At 42.9% G+C, this 13,660-nt stretch overlaps 1 protein-coding gene across 5 annotated transcripts in view; it reads right to left on the reverse strand.

Annotated features, from left to right (window-relative positions):
- Positions 1-13,660, reverse strand: part of SV2B (synaptic vesicle glycoprotein 2B) — a 69,458-nt gene that overhangs the window by 24,087 nt on the left and 31,711 nt on the right. For 3 of the 5 annotated variants that reach the window (XM_052808374.1, XM_052808372.1, XM_052808370.1), the window contains one exon: positions 8,151-9,039. In XM_052808374.1, the coding sequence (XP_052664334.1) occupies positions 8,151-8,667 (517 nt within the window). In that variant the 5' untranslated portion in view covers positions 8,668-9,039. Of the gene's footprint in view, positions 1-8,150; positions 9,040-11,449; positions 11,513-12,603; positions 12,626-13,660 lie in introns of those variants that run through there. The other 2 variants (XM_052808375.1, XM_052808373.1) reach the window with 2 other exon arrangements.

Raw genomic sequence — 13,660 nt, forward strand, 5'->3', positions numbered from 1 at the left:
TGCAGCAGAGAAGATATGTACACATCTCAGAATCTGAAATCTCTTTCTCTATTAACTCTGGCCTCCAGCTTATTCGCTGAAGTGCAATTACAAGGGAGAGCTGAAGCAAAAAACTGTTTCAGTCCAAAATCTTTCTGAAAGAAGAATCTTAATGCAGTGCTGTAAGGCTTAATGCATTTACCCTGGCTCCTGAGCTACATTTAATGGAGCAGCTCTGATCGCAACCAGCAGACAGAAGTGATGATGAACCCTGTATCTACTCACTGGTGCATCACAGCCACCCATCTGACAGTGAGCCCTGCCAGCACCGTGTGAGCAGCTCACAGCACAGCTCAGCCCACACCACCGGACCCCGATGAGGAAGAAAAAATTATCTGCCAGAGTTAATTTTTTTTTTTTTCCCCTGAAGAAAATCTCTGGATGGCAGATGTTCATCCAAATCCCCTTAATAACAGAAAATGTCCCAGGCCAGGAGGAGGTGGAGGAGGTTGTTACTGTCTTCTAGCTCATGATTTATGGCAGCTGAGTACCCTGGCTGGCAGCAGGGCAGCCACCTCTCTGGCCAGGGGAAGAGTGGGCTTAGCATGGCATGGGGCAGTGTTTGAAACCAGGCATCAAGAAGTGGAGTGGAGCTGCTTTTGTGGGCAAGCCCCTGCAGATTCTGACTGAGGAGCTCAAACTTGTGATGGAAGGGAAGATTATATCTCTGCAACACAGCATCCATCAAACAGTAAGCAACATAAAATGCAGCAGAGCTGTTAATGTCACAAACTCACTTAGAGGATGTGGCTTTCATTGGTTATCTTATGTGATAAACCAATGGATGCATTGTTTCCTAGAAATTTAGAACAATGAAAATCTGTAGTAAAGGAAACCTCAGGGATGACCAAAGACTGTCCGCTTGGCCAGTTTCTGAGGGGATGGATCCTGGTTATAGAAATGTGTACTTCAGGGTTGAAACAAAATCAGCAGGACACTTTATTATGATGGACAGGTCTCTTTTGGGAAGACTGCATGTTCTGGCCAATATCATTAAAACTTTTGGGGCAGCTGCTATAAAACGCTCTGTCAGCTGATGGATCTTGGGACCCAAGGTGCAGAACAACGTCAGGCTTTGCAGATTGCTGTGTCCTGGATTAACAATAAGGTGGCAGGGACCCAGGGAGGAATGCAATAGTTACTTATACAGTCTCCATGCAGCAGAGACAGTCTTCTAGAGAACACAGTGATGTTTATTTCCTCTGAAGGAGATCCAGCTCATATCAAGGAAACGCAAATTTTAAGGAGAATTACACCAAGAAAAGTGATCACTGAATGTTATTTCTTTTGCTGTGTTACCTCTGTCCACCAAATATTCTGTGGAACAACATTACAATGGTCTGTACCAGAAACTTGACTTCAAACCTCAGCTTCAAACCATGCAGACCTAGGCTGTGCTAGGAGGGCTCATCTTCCAAATTAACACATGCAGTGGTTGGGTGAAATGTTAAGGGCAACTCTGAATAAGCCATTATTTGCAGACTATTCCATGAGTAATGGAGTATAATGAATGCCTGTGGGAAAGTCTGCAATAACCTCCCATAAAATCGGTGGAAAACCAAAGAGCAGAAATTCTAAGAATAAATTTCAGGTTATGACTCATCCAATGCTGAAGTTATAAGGAAAATATGTGACCACTGACTGGGCTTATTCCCACTAGAAAAGAGGTAACATATACAGGATTTTCACATTAAGAAATTTATTAGCCTTCATTGAAGTTGTATGCTCCATGTTAGACAGGAATTATGGACCTAAAAGCTGAAGTTCTAGGAATAAGGAAAGGTGGATACAATATACGGCTATGTGTGTGCTAAACTGTATTTTTACTATTTCAATATGATTAAAAGTAGACTCAAGGGTTTCAGAAAGAAAAGAAAAATTCAAGGTTTACTTAAATCTCCATCACAAGCATGAATTTCTTTCATTGACAGTTAATGCGATTAAAGTTCTTAGAAATAAGGCATATCTGAAAATAATCCCTTTCAAGTCAGGACAAGGACTCGTGGAATCAATGGAAAATTTGAGCAGAAAAAACCCCAGCTCAATGGGAAGAATTAGTCCCAGAGTCCTTGGGGCTGTCAGGAAGGTGAGGAGACCACCTGGGTCCAGGCGCAGGGTTGTCTCACCTCTGCTAATAGGTCTGCATGGAGCCAGTAACCACAGGATTGTGAAAGATCCTACCTGCCTTCAAAGCCCAGGCCACTACCAGTACCGCCCTACGGTAGAAAAAGAAGGCTTTGGAAGAGGGAAACCATTTGGAAAACAGAAAAGGATTAGGAACTTATATATCTTGCAATTCAAACTGTAATAAAAATGAAATCCAAACGCTCTTACCGATGTAGCATCTGTTATACATGGATGCACTTTATGGACACAAACAAAATTTTGTGAGTCTGGACAGTTTGTGAGATGGACAAGGCAAGGCACAGGATCCAATTGTGCATAAGTAATTTAAAGAGAGGAATAAACCAGTGGTAGTCCTGACTGTCTCGTGCTCTAGGGATGGCCAGCATGTCCCAGAACAGGGGACCGTCTCAGCAGATGATGAGCTAAGGGGCCTTTTTTCCCCTTCTTCCTGGAATTCCTAATCTGCTTTTCCTTGTAGGCTTATTAGTGCTTTCCCCATGAATTTCCTTGACCTTGTAAATGGAAATCAAATGTAAGGGTAGTCTCGTTGCACTTGCCTTATCGATTAAGTACAAGCAGAGAGACTTCATCTACAGCTAATGGCTCTGCCACTGAGAAACGGATCGTCTGTGTGAAAGGCGGCTTTCCGTTTTCAGAGATCTGGGGGCGGATATCGGGCAAATCTGGCTGCTGAGACTGAGGGGATTCTGCACATTAAAGCCAAAGGTGGGTGCGTGAATCGACGAGCGTTTTGACGCAGCACTGGCAAGGCGACGCGCACCGAACCCTCCAGCCAGCGCTGCCAGCACCCAGGGCATGGGTGGCTGTTTGCACTCAGCCGGCTTTGCAGCCCCCCCACAGGACTTGTCCATCACTACAATATTCATAGGACCATCTGGTTCCCCCACCCAACTCCTCTGCTAAAGCAAAGTTTTCAACAGAGGAAGCCAAACAAATCCTTTGCTGTTAAACGAAAACCTGTTCATGCTGGCTCTCGTCAGATGAAATTCCCACAGTGTTTATAAATGGGGACGCAGCCATCCCCATATTGGAACTGTACAGGATGTGGGGTGTTCCCAGAAAACACCTTTTTTCCCCTAACATGTCCGTAGCACTCAGGGTGATGATGGTCCTTGGGCTGCAGGAGCGTTTCTGCCCAAGAGCAAATTTGCAGCTAGGAATTTGTGCCCAATGCTCAGGACGTGGACGCGGGCAGGTCTTGTCAGGGTTTAGCTGGCTGCTGTGTTGGGGGTCCGTGGCCATGGAGGTGCAAAACAGGCAGCCACAAGCCACAGCAGAGCAAGGGAGCCACGGCTGCGCTCATCTGCGCTTATCCATCAAAAAAAAAAAAAAAAAGTGGAGAAAAGCCACTGAGCTCTGCAGAGGGGATTAGGATTTATTGTCATATCAGGTGAATTCAGGTCAATGAGAAGCTGAGGCCAGATTTTATCTCAGCTGATAATAAAACATCCTCTTCACACAACTAAAAGCAAGGATATTGTTACACATCCTATTTAACCTGACTCACACAGCCAAGCTTGAATTGCTACATAACTGCATAATTACTAATAGGATCTTTTTGCTATTTTTTTTTATCTAACATTGTGAGGTTAAGAGTCTGTAAGATGATATTTTCCTTAAAATATTATTATTAAATCATAAAAAGGAAAAGGGAGGTGTGTGCCTGAAAAACCAATTTTATTCTCAGCATTGGTGTGGCTGTTTTGCAGTTATGGGCAAAGCCCTTAAAAATTTTCTTGTCTCAGTTTACTGAACTGTGAAATGATGATAACACAACTGCAGCTCTGGGGATCTGGGATGTCTGATGCTTTAACTGTGCCTTGCGTTTTTTATATGCAGGATGTGAAAAAGTTTAAAACATTACTGTGGCACCATCTTTTATACTTGCTGTGTACTTACTGCTCTACACTTGCAAATATGATATTTAGTCCTCTGATAGGTGATTAAAAGCACCTGAAGATATACACTTTATGATTTTTCTCCAAATAATGATACTGTGTGCCTTTCAGCAGATAAGTAACTACAAATTTTATGACTCTTCATATGATTATCCTTAGTAAATAAAAAAAGTCTGTTTCTGACAAGATGTATTATACTGAAAAGGAATATTCTGTTTCAGTAAATTTAAGAAAATAATTATTATTATGACTACTGCTGGTGAAAGCTCACCAAAGCAGATTTATCAAATGAATATGTAAAAATAATGTTACAAGTTACCAAACTTATTCTTAACAACTACTGTTAAAAATTGATGAAATCAAACTGCCAAAATATAGAGTTGTTTTTTCTTTTTTTTTTTTTTTTTAATACCCCTGCAATCATCTTCAAAATAGCATTTCGCATAACAGAAAACTCCAAATATGTGTTTTGTCCCACTAGGGATATTTAGGGCTAAAATAGCTGTTAATTTGCATCTGATGGCGAGATGTTTATTTTCAGAACAAAATGTAAACGTTTTCTAAGATGTGTCATATTCACTTCACACATTTTGTGAAACACTGTGGGCTTCTGTTTATTTGTAGTTTTTGCATAATTTGGCTATAATTTCCTTGATATTTTTCCATGCTTGCTTTCTGAGGGAGGAAAAATATGCAATATACAGAGTATTTAACGCAAAATATCCTTTTAGCAGAAGCTGAATTTCACTAAATTGGTCTTTAGGGGGCATCTACTTTAGCTCTTTTATTTATCCCTTCCTATTTCTGCAAGAGTTTGATAACTTACCTGACTTATTTCCCATTTTTTCCCTCCCAGCTTCTCTTGTTATGGCTGAGACCTTCTCGTGTGTTTAAATGTTAGCAGCCACCTGGAAGCAACCTTAACTCCACCTGGGATAACCTGATATGTTTCCTTAGCAAAAATGTGTTGAGATGAATGGTCGCTTGGGAATAAACACGAGCTTATCTGCAGACATCTATTGGTACATGGGGATAAGGTAAGGGACAGTAACTCATGTGTGGATAATAACCCTGCTTCCCTAAAACCTCGTGATAATCTGAGGGAAAGCTGTGCCTTCTCTAATCAACCCTCCGTTCATTCTGTGCAGGCCCACTCTTGCAAGATTGTCACTGCACATTAGGCAGAAATTGAGGTGATGAGCTCTTTGATTGCCACCAAGTCAACCTGTAAGTATCATTGAACTTTGAGTATTAGCAAGATCAATTTGCAATAGCATAACCCACAGACCATCAAGGGAATGGAAACACTGAGGGAAACGAACGTATGCTGGAAGCTCTGAGCTTTGTTAGGAGGTATCTTTTTTCTAGTTGCAGGTGGATGGGTGCTGAAGCTAATCCAGGCAAGGTTTTGAGGGAGGTTATGTTCTTGTCTCCATCAATAGCACTTGCCAAGCCTTTCCCTTCAGGAGCTGATATCTGCCTGTTCTTATCATACCGGGTACCCACCACTGCTCAAAAAAGGTATGAAAACCTCCTGCAGGAGCAGTATTTGGAACACCAGGCTGTGCTGGAGGCAGGTCCACACCCAAACCTCGTGTCCCTGCACTGCTGCCTGCCAAACCACCAACACTCTCCGCTCCCTGCTGCTCCCCTTAGTCTGGCAGAAAGCTCTCCTCCTCCTCTCCAGACCCAGAGATCTGCACTCTTCTCTTCTTACACACTCCAGCAGCCCCATACTCACTCCAGCCTCCTCACACCCTCACTTCTTCATTACTCATATCAGTGCACTGCTCTGCAATCTAAGGCTTCTTAAGCAATGCTTAATTCATTTTCACAAAGGATCATCTCACAAACCTCAGATCCAAGAGGAAACCTGCAGCGGAGAAATATCCAGCAGATGAGAAAGTACGTTTAACAAATAAGATGGACTGAATCAGAGACCTGCCTCATGTACAACACCAATCAGTAACAAATGAGTGCTACCATAAATATCCACTTTCTTCTCTGCCTCAAACTAAGATGAATCAAGTTTTATTGTTTTTAGGAAAATTCTTTTTTTTCCTCATATTTAAGCCACAAAATAGTGTGAATACAAGCTTTGACAGCAGATCCCCCAAACAAACAAGCTAAGGACAGAAGAAATTGTTCTGCAAAACCAGGTTCTTAAAAGTTGTCTTTAAAAGTGGGCAGGAAAGGCAGCAAAAAGAGTGCTCTTCCCCTAATTAGCAGTTCCAGATTAGCTTGGTTAATGCGCGGGAGGCTGGAGCTGGGATTGGATACAGACCTAAATGTCTCCTTGCTTATTCAGGGCTTATCAGAACACCCTGAACTTTCAGCCTTGCAAATACTGAGCTGGAAAAAGCAAAACGAGCTCTCGGGAGATTTCTTGTTCATTTTTACCTGTGGTTGGGCCAAAAATACTTCAAAGATAGATTTTCTTGTGACATTTGAAGTTTTCTGACTCAGGTGTCTGCCAGAGCTTGAGCTCCATGGAGATAGACATTTATGGGGTCAGAGTTTCAGAAGATCTCAGCTTTCATATAGTCACCAAAATAAGTGACCTGCTTTTCAAAAAAGGGCTCATCACTGAAAAGGCACCCAGCCTGGTATCCCACAGGGAGCTCGTGAATTCGGAAGTCCCTTTGAAATCAGGATCCAATTGTGAGCGATTTGCTTATAGATATCTGACCTGAGATATTTCTAGCTAGAATTTTTAAAAGTGGTTTGTGAAGCAAAAAAGTTAGTGAACTCTTTAAGGCACAAAACTAAGTACAAACCTAGCTAACTATAGAAATAAACATCCTGATCCTCAAGTTCAAAGAAAAAAGAAGAAACAGAAGAGAAAAGTGTCTAGGACCTCAGTACACCAAGACGAGAGGTCTATATAAGGATAATTATCTATCACTGTTGTCACATGAAAATAATGCAAATAGAATGGACTCAAGGGCTGGGGTCTAATCCAAAATCTGCATTTACCTTGTATCAGGCAGGGCTTCTGGGCCAGCATGTATGAACTACAGGCCCCGATGGTTCCCCTACAACCCCAGTACACGTCCATCAAGACACACTCTCCCCTCTTGAAGCAGTTCTTCCAAGAGCTACTTTATTTTCCTTCCAGATGCGCTGTACTATTGCACAGTTGGCTCTCACTACAGGCCATGCTGGATACTTTCCTGATTCTTGGAGATCTGGGAGGCTTTGCTGTCTTTGGCTTATAATGTGCAAGGAAAGAAATTGTTCATCCAAACCTTTCCACCCAGACTCACTCCCAATAACTAAGCCTTTGTATTTTGACCACAGGGAGATGTCAATGGTGATGCAAAAGGGATGTTGCCAGTAGCCTCAACCTTTAATCCCCATGCAGCACATTAATTGCATTCCACAGACCTAAGAAGAAACCTCCATTGGCTACTTCTGATCCAGTACATATTAGCAAACTGCTCTGACCGAGAAGTTAGCATGCAGAAGGAACTGACTGCACAGCTGATAGGCCCATTGGGACTTTGGGCTGAAGAAAAGGGGAACCTGGGCAAAGTGGAAAACCGTGGAGAGCAGGACAGCATCAGGAGCCACAATGTAACAGCCAAGTGATCCAGAGCAAACAGACCCCTGTCTTTTATAACTGTCGTACTTGGATGGTACTGCTTTGTGGACTTCTCATTACCATGCAGTTTCTAAAAGCATTGAAATCTGAGTCACTAGATCCTCAAGTAGGAAAAGCCACCTTTAACCTTTCACTTGTTTGTCCTTGAACACCCCTATGAGTTGTGCCCTGTGAACCTGCTGACTGTGAGCTGCCTTTTTCAGATCCAGCCTGCAGTGACCAGTACTGGGACCACAGCACATTCATAAGGTGGGCTTAGAAGTGGTGCAATTCTGCTGCTTTTGAGTAGCTGTGTTTTCAGCAGCAAACGCCTCTTGAGTCAGATCCACCCAGCCATGACTGTGCATGACATCCAACACAAGGAGAGTCATCAGAAGATACTGAAATCAGCTGGTCACTAGAAAAAGATGTTCTAGCTACTGTCTACTGCATTAGAAGAGCTGTTTGCAAGTGGCACTTACCTAGCATCCCTTTGTTTGAACTGGATAAGCACATATCCTTCTCAGCACTGGGAAGAACAAATCCAACCACAAACACCTCCACCCCATCTGCCATCAGTGCCAACCCTAAAACAAAGAAGAGGGTCCACTGGAAGCGTCCGTGGCCACACTCCTCAATGATGTTCTCGTACTGGTGGGCAAGTTGCTCCTCGTCCTCCATCCTCTCTGCCATAAGGTCAGCACGGTCTCTGTACTCATCAGCCACAGCAGGAGCTCGCTTCTTCTGCTTTTCTTTAATGTCATCTGGGTGTGGGATCCCTTGGTACTCTCCCTCATAGACCTCATCATCTTCATCATGGCCTTCTGTAACATCACTCTGAGCATCTTCTTCATGAGCAGGCTCATCCCCACCACGATAGTAGCCATCATTGGGTGCGTACCCTTCATAGTTACCATCCTGGTACCTGTAGTCATCTGAGACTTGGTTTGCCTCCCTGCCCCCCTGATAGAGGTTTGTGTTTCTATATCCATCATCCATTCTGAATGGAGATTTCTAAATGCTGTAGATCACTGTGTGTAGATACTCCAATATATGTATTGATTTGTGCAATTTCGAGTATTGGTTACTTGAACATATCTTCTCTCTGTTCTTTGGAATTGATGGGATACACAGCTTCCCAGGCTCAGAAGGAGAATTACTATGTAAAGTTTCTCTTTGACAGAGTCTCACACAGCTTTTGATAAAGCTTCACTTTTTAGCTGTCATTTGTGACTTGCTGGCTTCTTCTGTGCTTTGGGTGGGAAGAGCTGCTGTCTGGTGAACAGCAAGGGAAAATCAAATTGCACAGCCAGGGAGCTAGGAGGATTTGATAGGTTTTTCCTGATTCATTGTGGTGGTGAAGGTCATGTCCTGAGAAAGAGGAAACAACAGCGATGAGACAGCAGTAAGCTTGCAAGCACATATGCATTGAGTTTAATGCCCAACATTTTGAATACATGCTTTTCCAATGCAAAAAGCTGGCAACAGAGTGTTTGAGGAATGTTTTTGCATCATCGAACCCCAAAGCTTCAGAACAAAAAAGAGGATTAAAAATTACCAAGTGAAGTGGGAACCTAAAGCAGAATGTAAAGCAATGTGTGGTCCCAATTTCTGTCACTCCCAGAAGTCCTGCCTGCTACATATGGTCCCGGTTTCTACAGAGAGCAGAACAGTACTGGGCTGGATTGCTCGAACAGAGCTCCCAGGTTGCTAAATATGTTTCTATCCACCTACCCAGATCACGCTCATTCCTGGTACCTACAACTGGCTAACATCATAATGACACAAAATATGAGCTTGGTTTTCTTTTTCATCCAGATCCCAAACTTAATTTTATTTAACAGCTTCTTTTTTTCCCTAGTGTCTCTCTGCCTGTATGACAGATGTACAACTAGCATGCAGTGTCTGCCAAGATAAAGTCACCAAAAGTCACACCAAGGTCTGTTCTTCCCGTATCTAACCATCAACAGGGGATAATTTTCACAGAGAGCAAAAAACAAAGCTAATGTAGAATCACTGCTCTCTGCAGGGAAAACCAAGGGAAGCCAAGTCACATCTAAACACTTTTGCATTTTGGACACCTGATTTCCATTATTTTTCAAGCGGTTTTCAGCCAGCTGGCTCTCCAGTGTTCTCCCGCATTTGTTGCCGCACACAGCTGTAGACAAGGAGTTTGAAAGGAGTCTCACGTGGGAAACTGAGTAGAGTCACGCTAGAGGAGCCAGCACAGCGTAGGCATGCACTAAATGTGGATTTCACTTTAAGCTTTGAGCTACTTGCCTAAATAAAGTGTAAATGAGCTATGAAATTACATGGGCAGGCACATGTCTGGATATATGTGGGCGTTGTTACCTACACAGTCAGTTGACCTACAGAAGTGTACACAAATGCACACACTGTAAATAACAGTGCTACCTCTGCACTTCGAGATCTTATTTGGCAGACAGTATGGGTTTAAACAGCATGCAGCTAAAATGACTTCAGAGGAGAAATTCAGTAGAAGCACTCTCACAAAATGCTCAGAAGAGCACACTCCTTCTGCAAATGCTGTGGGGTTTTTGGCAGCCCAAATGTTCAGGATAAGGAAAGAGCAGAGTCTTAACTTCTCTGCATGGAGTCATGGCCGTGCCTTGCCTATGTTGTTCATGGGAGCTGCTTCAAGAAAGTGCATAAAAGCTTCTCCTTCATTTCTGTTTAGCTACATATATATTTATGGCACATAATTACAACACGCCCTCTGCAGGCCCTGCCAGAGCATCTTCCTTTTCTCTGACCCCTCTACCATTTGTCACTGCATTCAAGGTATTTCCTCTTCCCTTTCTTTGTGTTGAATCACACAATACATTTTGCATGAAGTTAAAAAGGCAGCAGGGCATTCTTCCAGGGCTGAAAAAGACAATCAATAAAGTAAAAAAAAAAACCAAAGACCCAAACCCAAAGGCATTCTGATCAGGTTAGAAAGATATCAGGAGACTACAGTGCAGGCAGCAGTAAAGAGAAATATTTGCATCTGCAATGGAGGTGTTATTCTACAGGGGAGTTAATATATCTGACAGCTAACAGACACACTTAAGTGGGTTCTACAGCTCTTGTTTCAATGCTGGAGTGTCACCACTAATGGTTAAAAAATCCAAGACCACTTTTGAGTCTCAGAACCTCCCAGCCTTGAAGTAAATTTCTTGATTACACAAAGATTTGTGTCATGACTGAACATCATGTTCTCCAAGGCAGTAAAAATGTAGTTCCACAGAGACATATTTTCTTTTGAAAAGTAGGGGAAAGAGCTTTTTTTTTTTTTTTTTAAGAAAAAAGAACAATATGAGCTAAGGAACTTCAGGCCTTGCTTTGTAAGTCTTTAAATATCATGTGTTGGCAGGTTATATTTCAAAGCGACCTCAAACGTCTGTGCAGGAAGCACAGTGACCTCACCTTATTTGTCCCTTTCTGGTTGCTACAGAAGTGGATTGAAAACTTGTGTTAGGAAATGGAGTAATAATAACACTAATGAACAGTAACAGAATTGATCAGATTCCGGGTCTCCACAGACCCTACCCCTAGCATTACACCTGCTTTTTCAAAAGGTAAAAGTATGTTCTTGAAGACCAAGTGCTGGAAATCTTTTTGTTCTCTATTAAAAATCTGCCAGGGCTGGAAGCTGGGCTCTTTGCCTCCCAAAATACCAGGACCAAAGAAGATCACAAACTTAGAAAAGACCTATTGAAACATCCGTGCTCTTTCACTGATACACAGAGATTGTTATTTAACGTATGGGATCACTTACATCTTGGGCACCATAGGAAATAATGGCATGAGCTGATGAGTCTCATAAACCAGTGGCAGCCACCTGTGTCGGGAAGAATGCGTAATTCAGAAAAAAGGTCATGGCAAATAACAGCCACCAGGTTCCCATTCCGTTTGTAGGATGGATATTTTAAGGGATCACCCTAGGAGAAGGGGCAGTGCCCTGAGGCAGGCTGTAAGTTAGGACTCCTAAATGCTTTATTTTGATACTTCACACTACTTGTTTCCTTTCATTGCCACATAGGCACAGGCTGATTCACTCTAGACCTGATTCTTTAACACCCTTTCACTCAAGCTGAGCTGCACTTACTCATATTAGCAGCCCCATTTAGCATTTAGATGTGAAATCATGACTTCTCATGAAGATTGCAGGCTTGGTTTGCTATAATTACCCTTCACAGTGATGCATGAGAGCTTGAGACAGATATACACATCACATTGAGCCTATTACAACCTTGGGCCCTTTTAAATTGACAGCTACCTTTCTGAGACATGCAAGCGAGATTTAAACACATGACAAATGTAAGGCTCCATAAGGCAGAGTCTACGGGGGGGGAGGGGCAGAGGCAGGAAAGCCTCATTCTGGGTCTCCCCAAAGTAACCCATTAAACTGAGGTTTGGACACCAAAACCTGAAGTACCTGGGAACACAATTCCTTTCCTTGCTTGTAATTCTCCATAGCACAATACTTATTCCTCAATTCATTACCTTGCTTTTTCTTTCCCTCTAAGCAATTTTTGCACTATAGCTTTTCCTCTATATTCTGCTTCATATTTACCTTAAACTTATTTCCTCACCAGTCTATCACATCAGTTATCCTGATGCTAGCAAGTATCCTTCACTTAGTCCTGTACCTTGCACACTCTAATTTACTTAACAGCAACTCTCTAATACACGCTATTCACCTTGCAGTTTTCTTGCGCTCCTTAGCTCTTAGTCAGCTCGGATATTGCACACTTAGCCAGGAATTCAGTCATTTGAGCTCTGCAACTTAAAATAGAAACCTAAAGTCTTGGATATACTCACAATAGAAACAGTACCTACTCTAGGAAAAGGGACCTTTAAGAAGAACAGCTAAACACCTGCATTTGCCGCTGTGAAAGAGCATATAAGGGAGCTGCCTGGCATGCTCACCTGATAAAATGTGGGCTGAAGGGCAGCAGAGCTTGGAGGGGGTGCAGAGAAGGGTGAGTTTCTTGTACTTGGCACTAAATGAAGAGAGTCCAGGGCTTGTTAGAGAGCTGAGCCCTAGCAGAGTACAGAGCTTATAGCAAATTAGTGAGCAGGGCAGTTATGGAGAGGTGATTTCTTATGAATTTTATTGAACCTTGGGGCATGATGGAGTTTCTGGAAAAGAGAGTAAGGTTGTTGCTTTGTGGCAGCTGGAGCTGAAGGGAGCCGTGGGTGCATGTATGTACGCAGTGGGGAGAGAGACAAGGCTAGGAGCTGACATCCAGATCCTTCTCTTTGCCTTTGTATGCTCAGAAAGGGAAAACTCTCAAAGTCAACAGCAGAAGGGAGTGGTTATATGAATGCTAAGGATAAGGAGCAGTACAGGGACACTATAAAAATGCTTTCAAGGGATCTTTAGCATTCCCCAGAATAATTCGTGTAAAACTGATGGCAGAGCAGTTTAATATTCTGCCTGAAGGGCAGCTCCTCTAGCAAAACATCTCAACCCCAGAGCTGCTTTCTTCTGGCAGCAATGGGAAGATGCCCAGATCCTACAGTGACCATAAGGACACTCCGCAGTCACAAAGCTGACTGTAAAAACAATCCTGAGAGGAAATTTTCCTCTCTGAAAGGAGAAAGGAAATGGTGCAGATAGGTTTTTGTGAAGTTCCAGTCTCTGACTTTTAATGAGGATGCAATTAATGGATCCATTTGTACACACGAAGCACCAGATTTTTGAGATGCTTAACAACTCACAGCTCCCAGGGGAGCAGCATCCTGGATTTCAGGCAGTCAGCAATTACACAAATATTGTTAGACAGGCTGAGTACTGTAGCAAGGTCTGATCTCCATGCTGCTAGATAAAGGTGAAGTGTTGCAGTGCCTGGGGGACTGCTCTGTGCTGCAGGCTGAGCATCCTTGGGTCTGTCCCTTGGCTTCTTGGCATTTTTGTGTCCCTGCAGACCGCACATCGGAACAGCACAACCTTCCTCTTGTGTGAATTGCAGATCGGTTGCTC

The sequence above is a fragment of the Harpia harpyja genome, chromosome 14 (assembly GCF_026419915.1).
Source record: "Harpia harpyja isolate bHarHar1 chromosome 14, bHarHar1 primary haplotype, whole genome shotgun sequence".
In the NCBI taxonomy this organism is placed as follows: Eukaryota; Metazoa; Chordata; class Aves; order Accipitriformes; family Accipitridae; genus Harpia; species Harpia harpyja.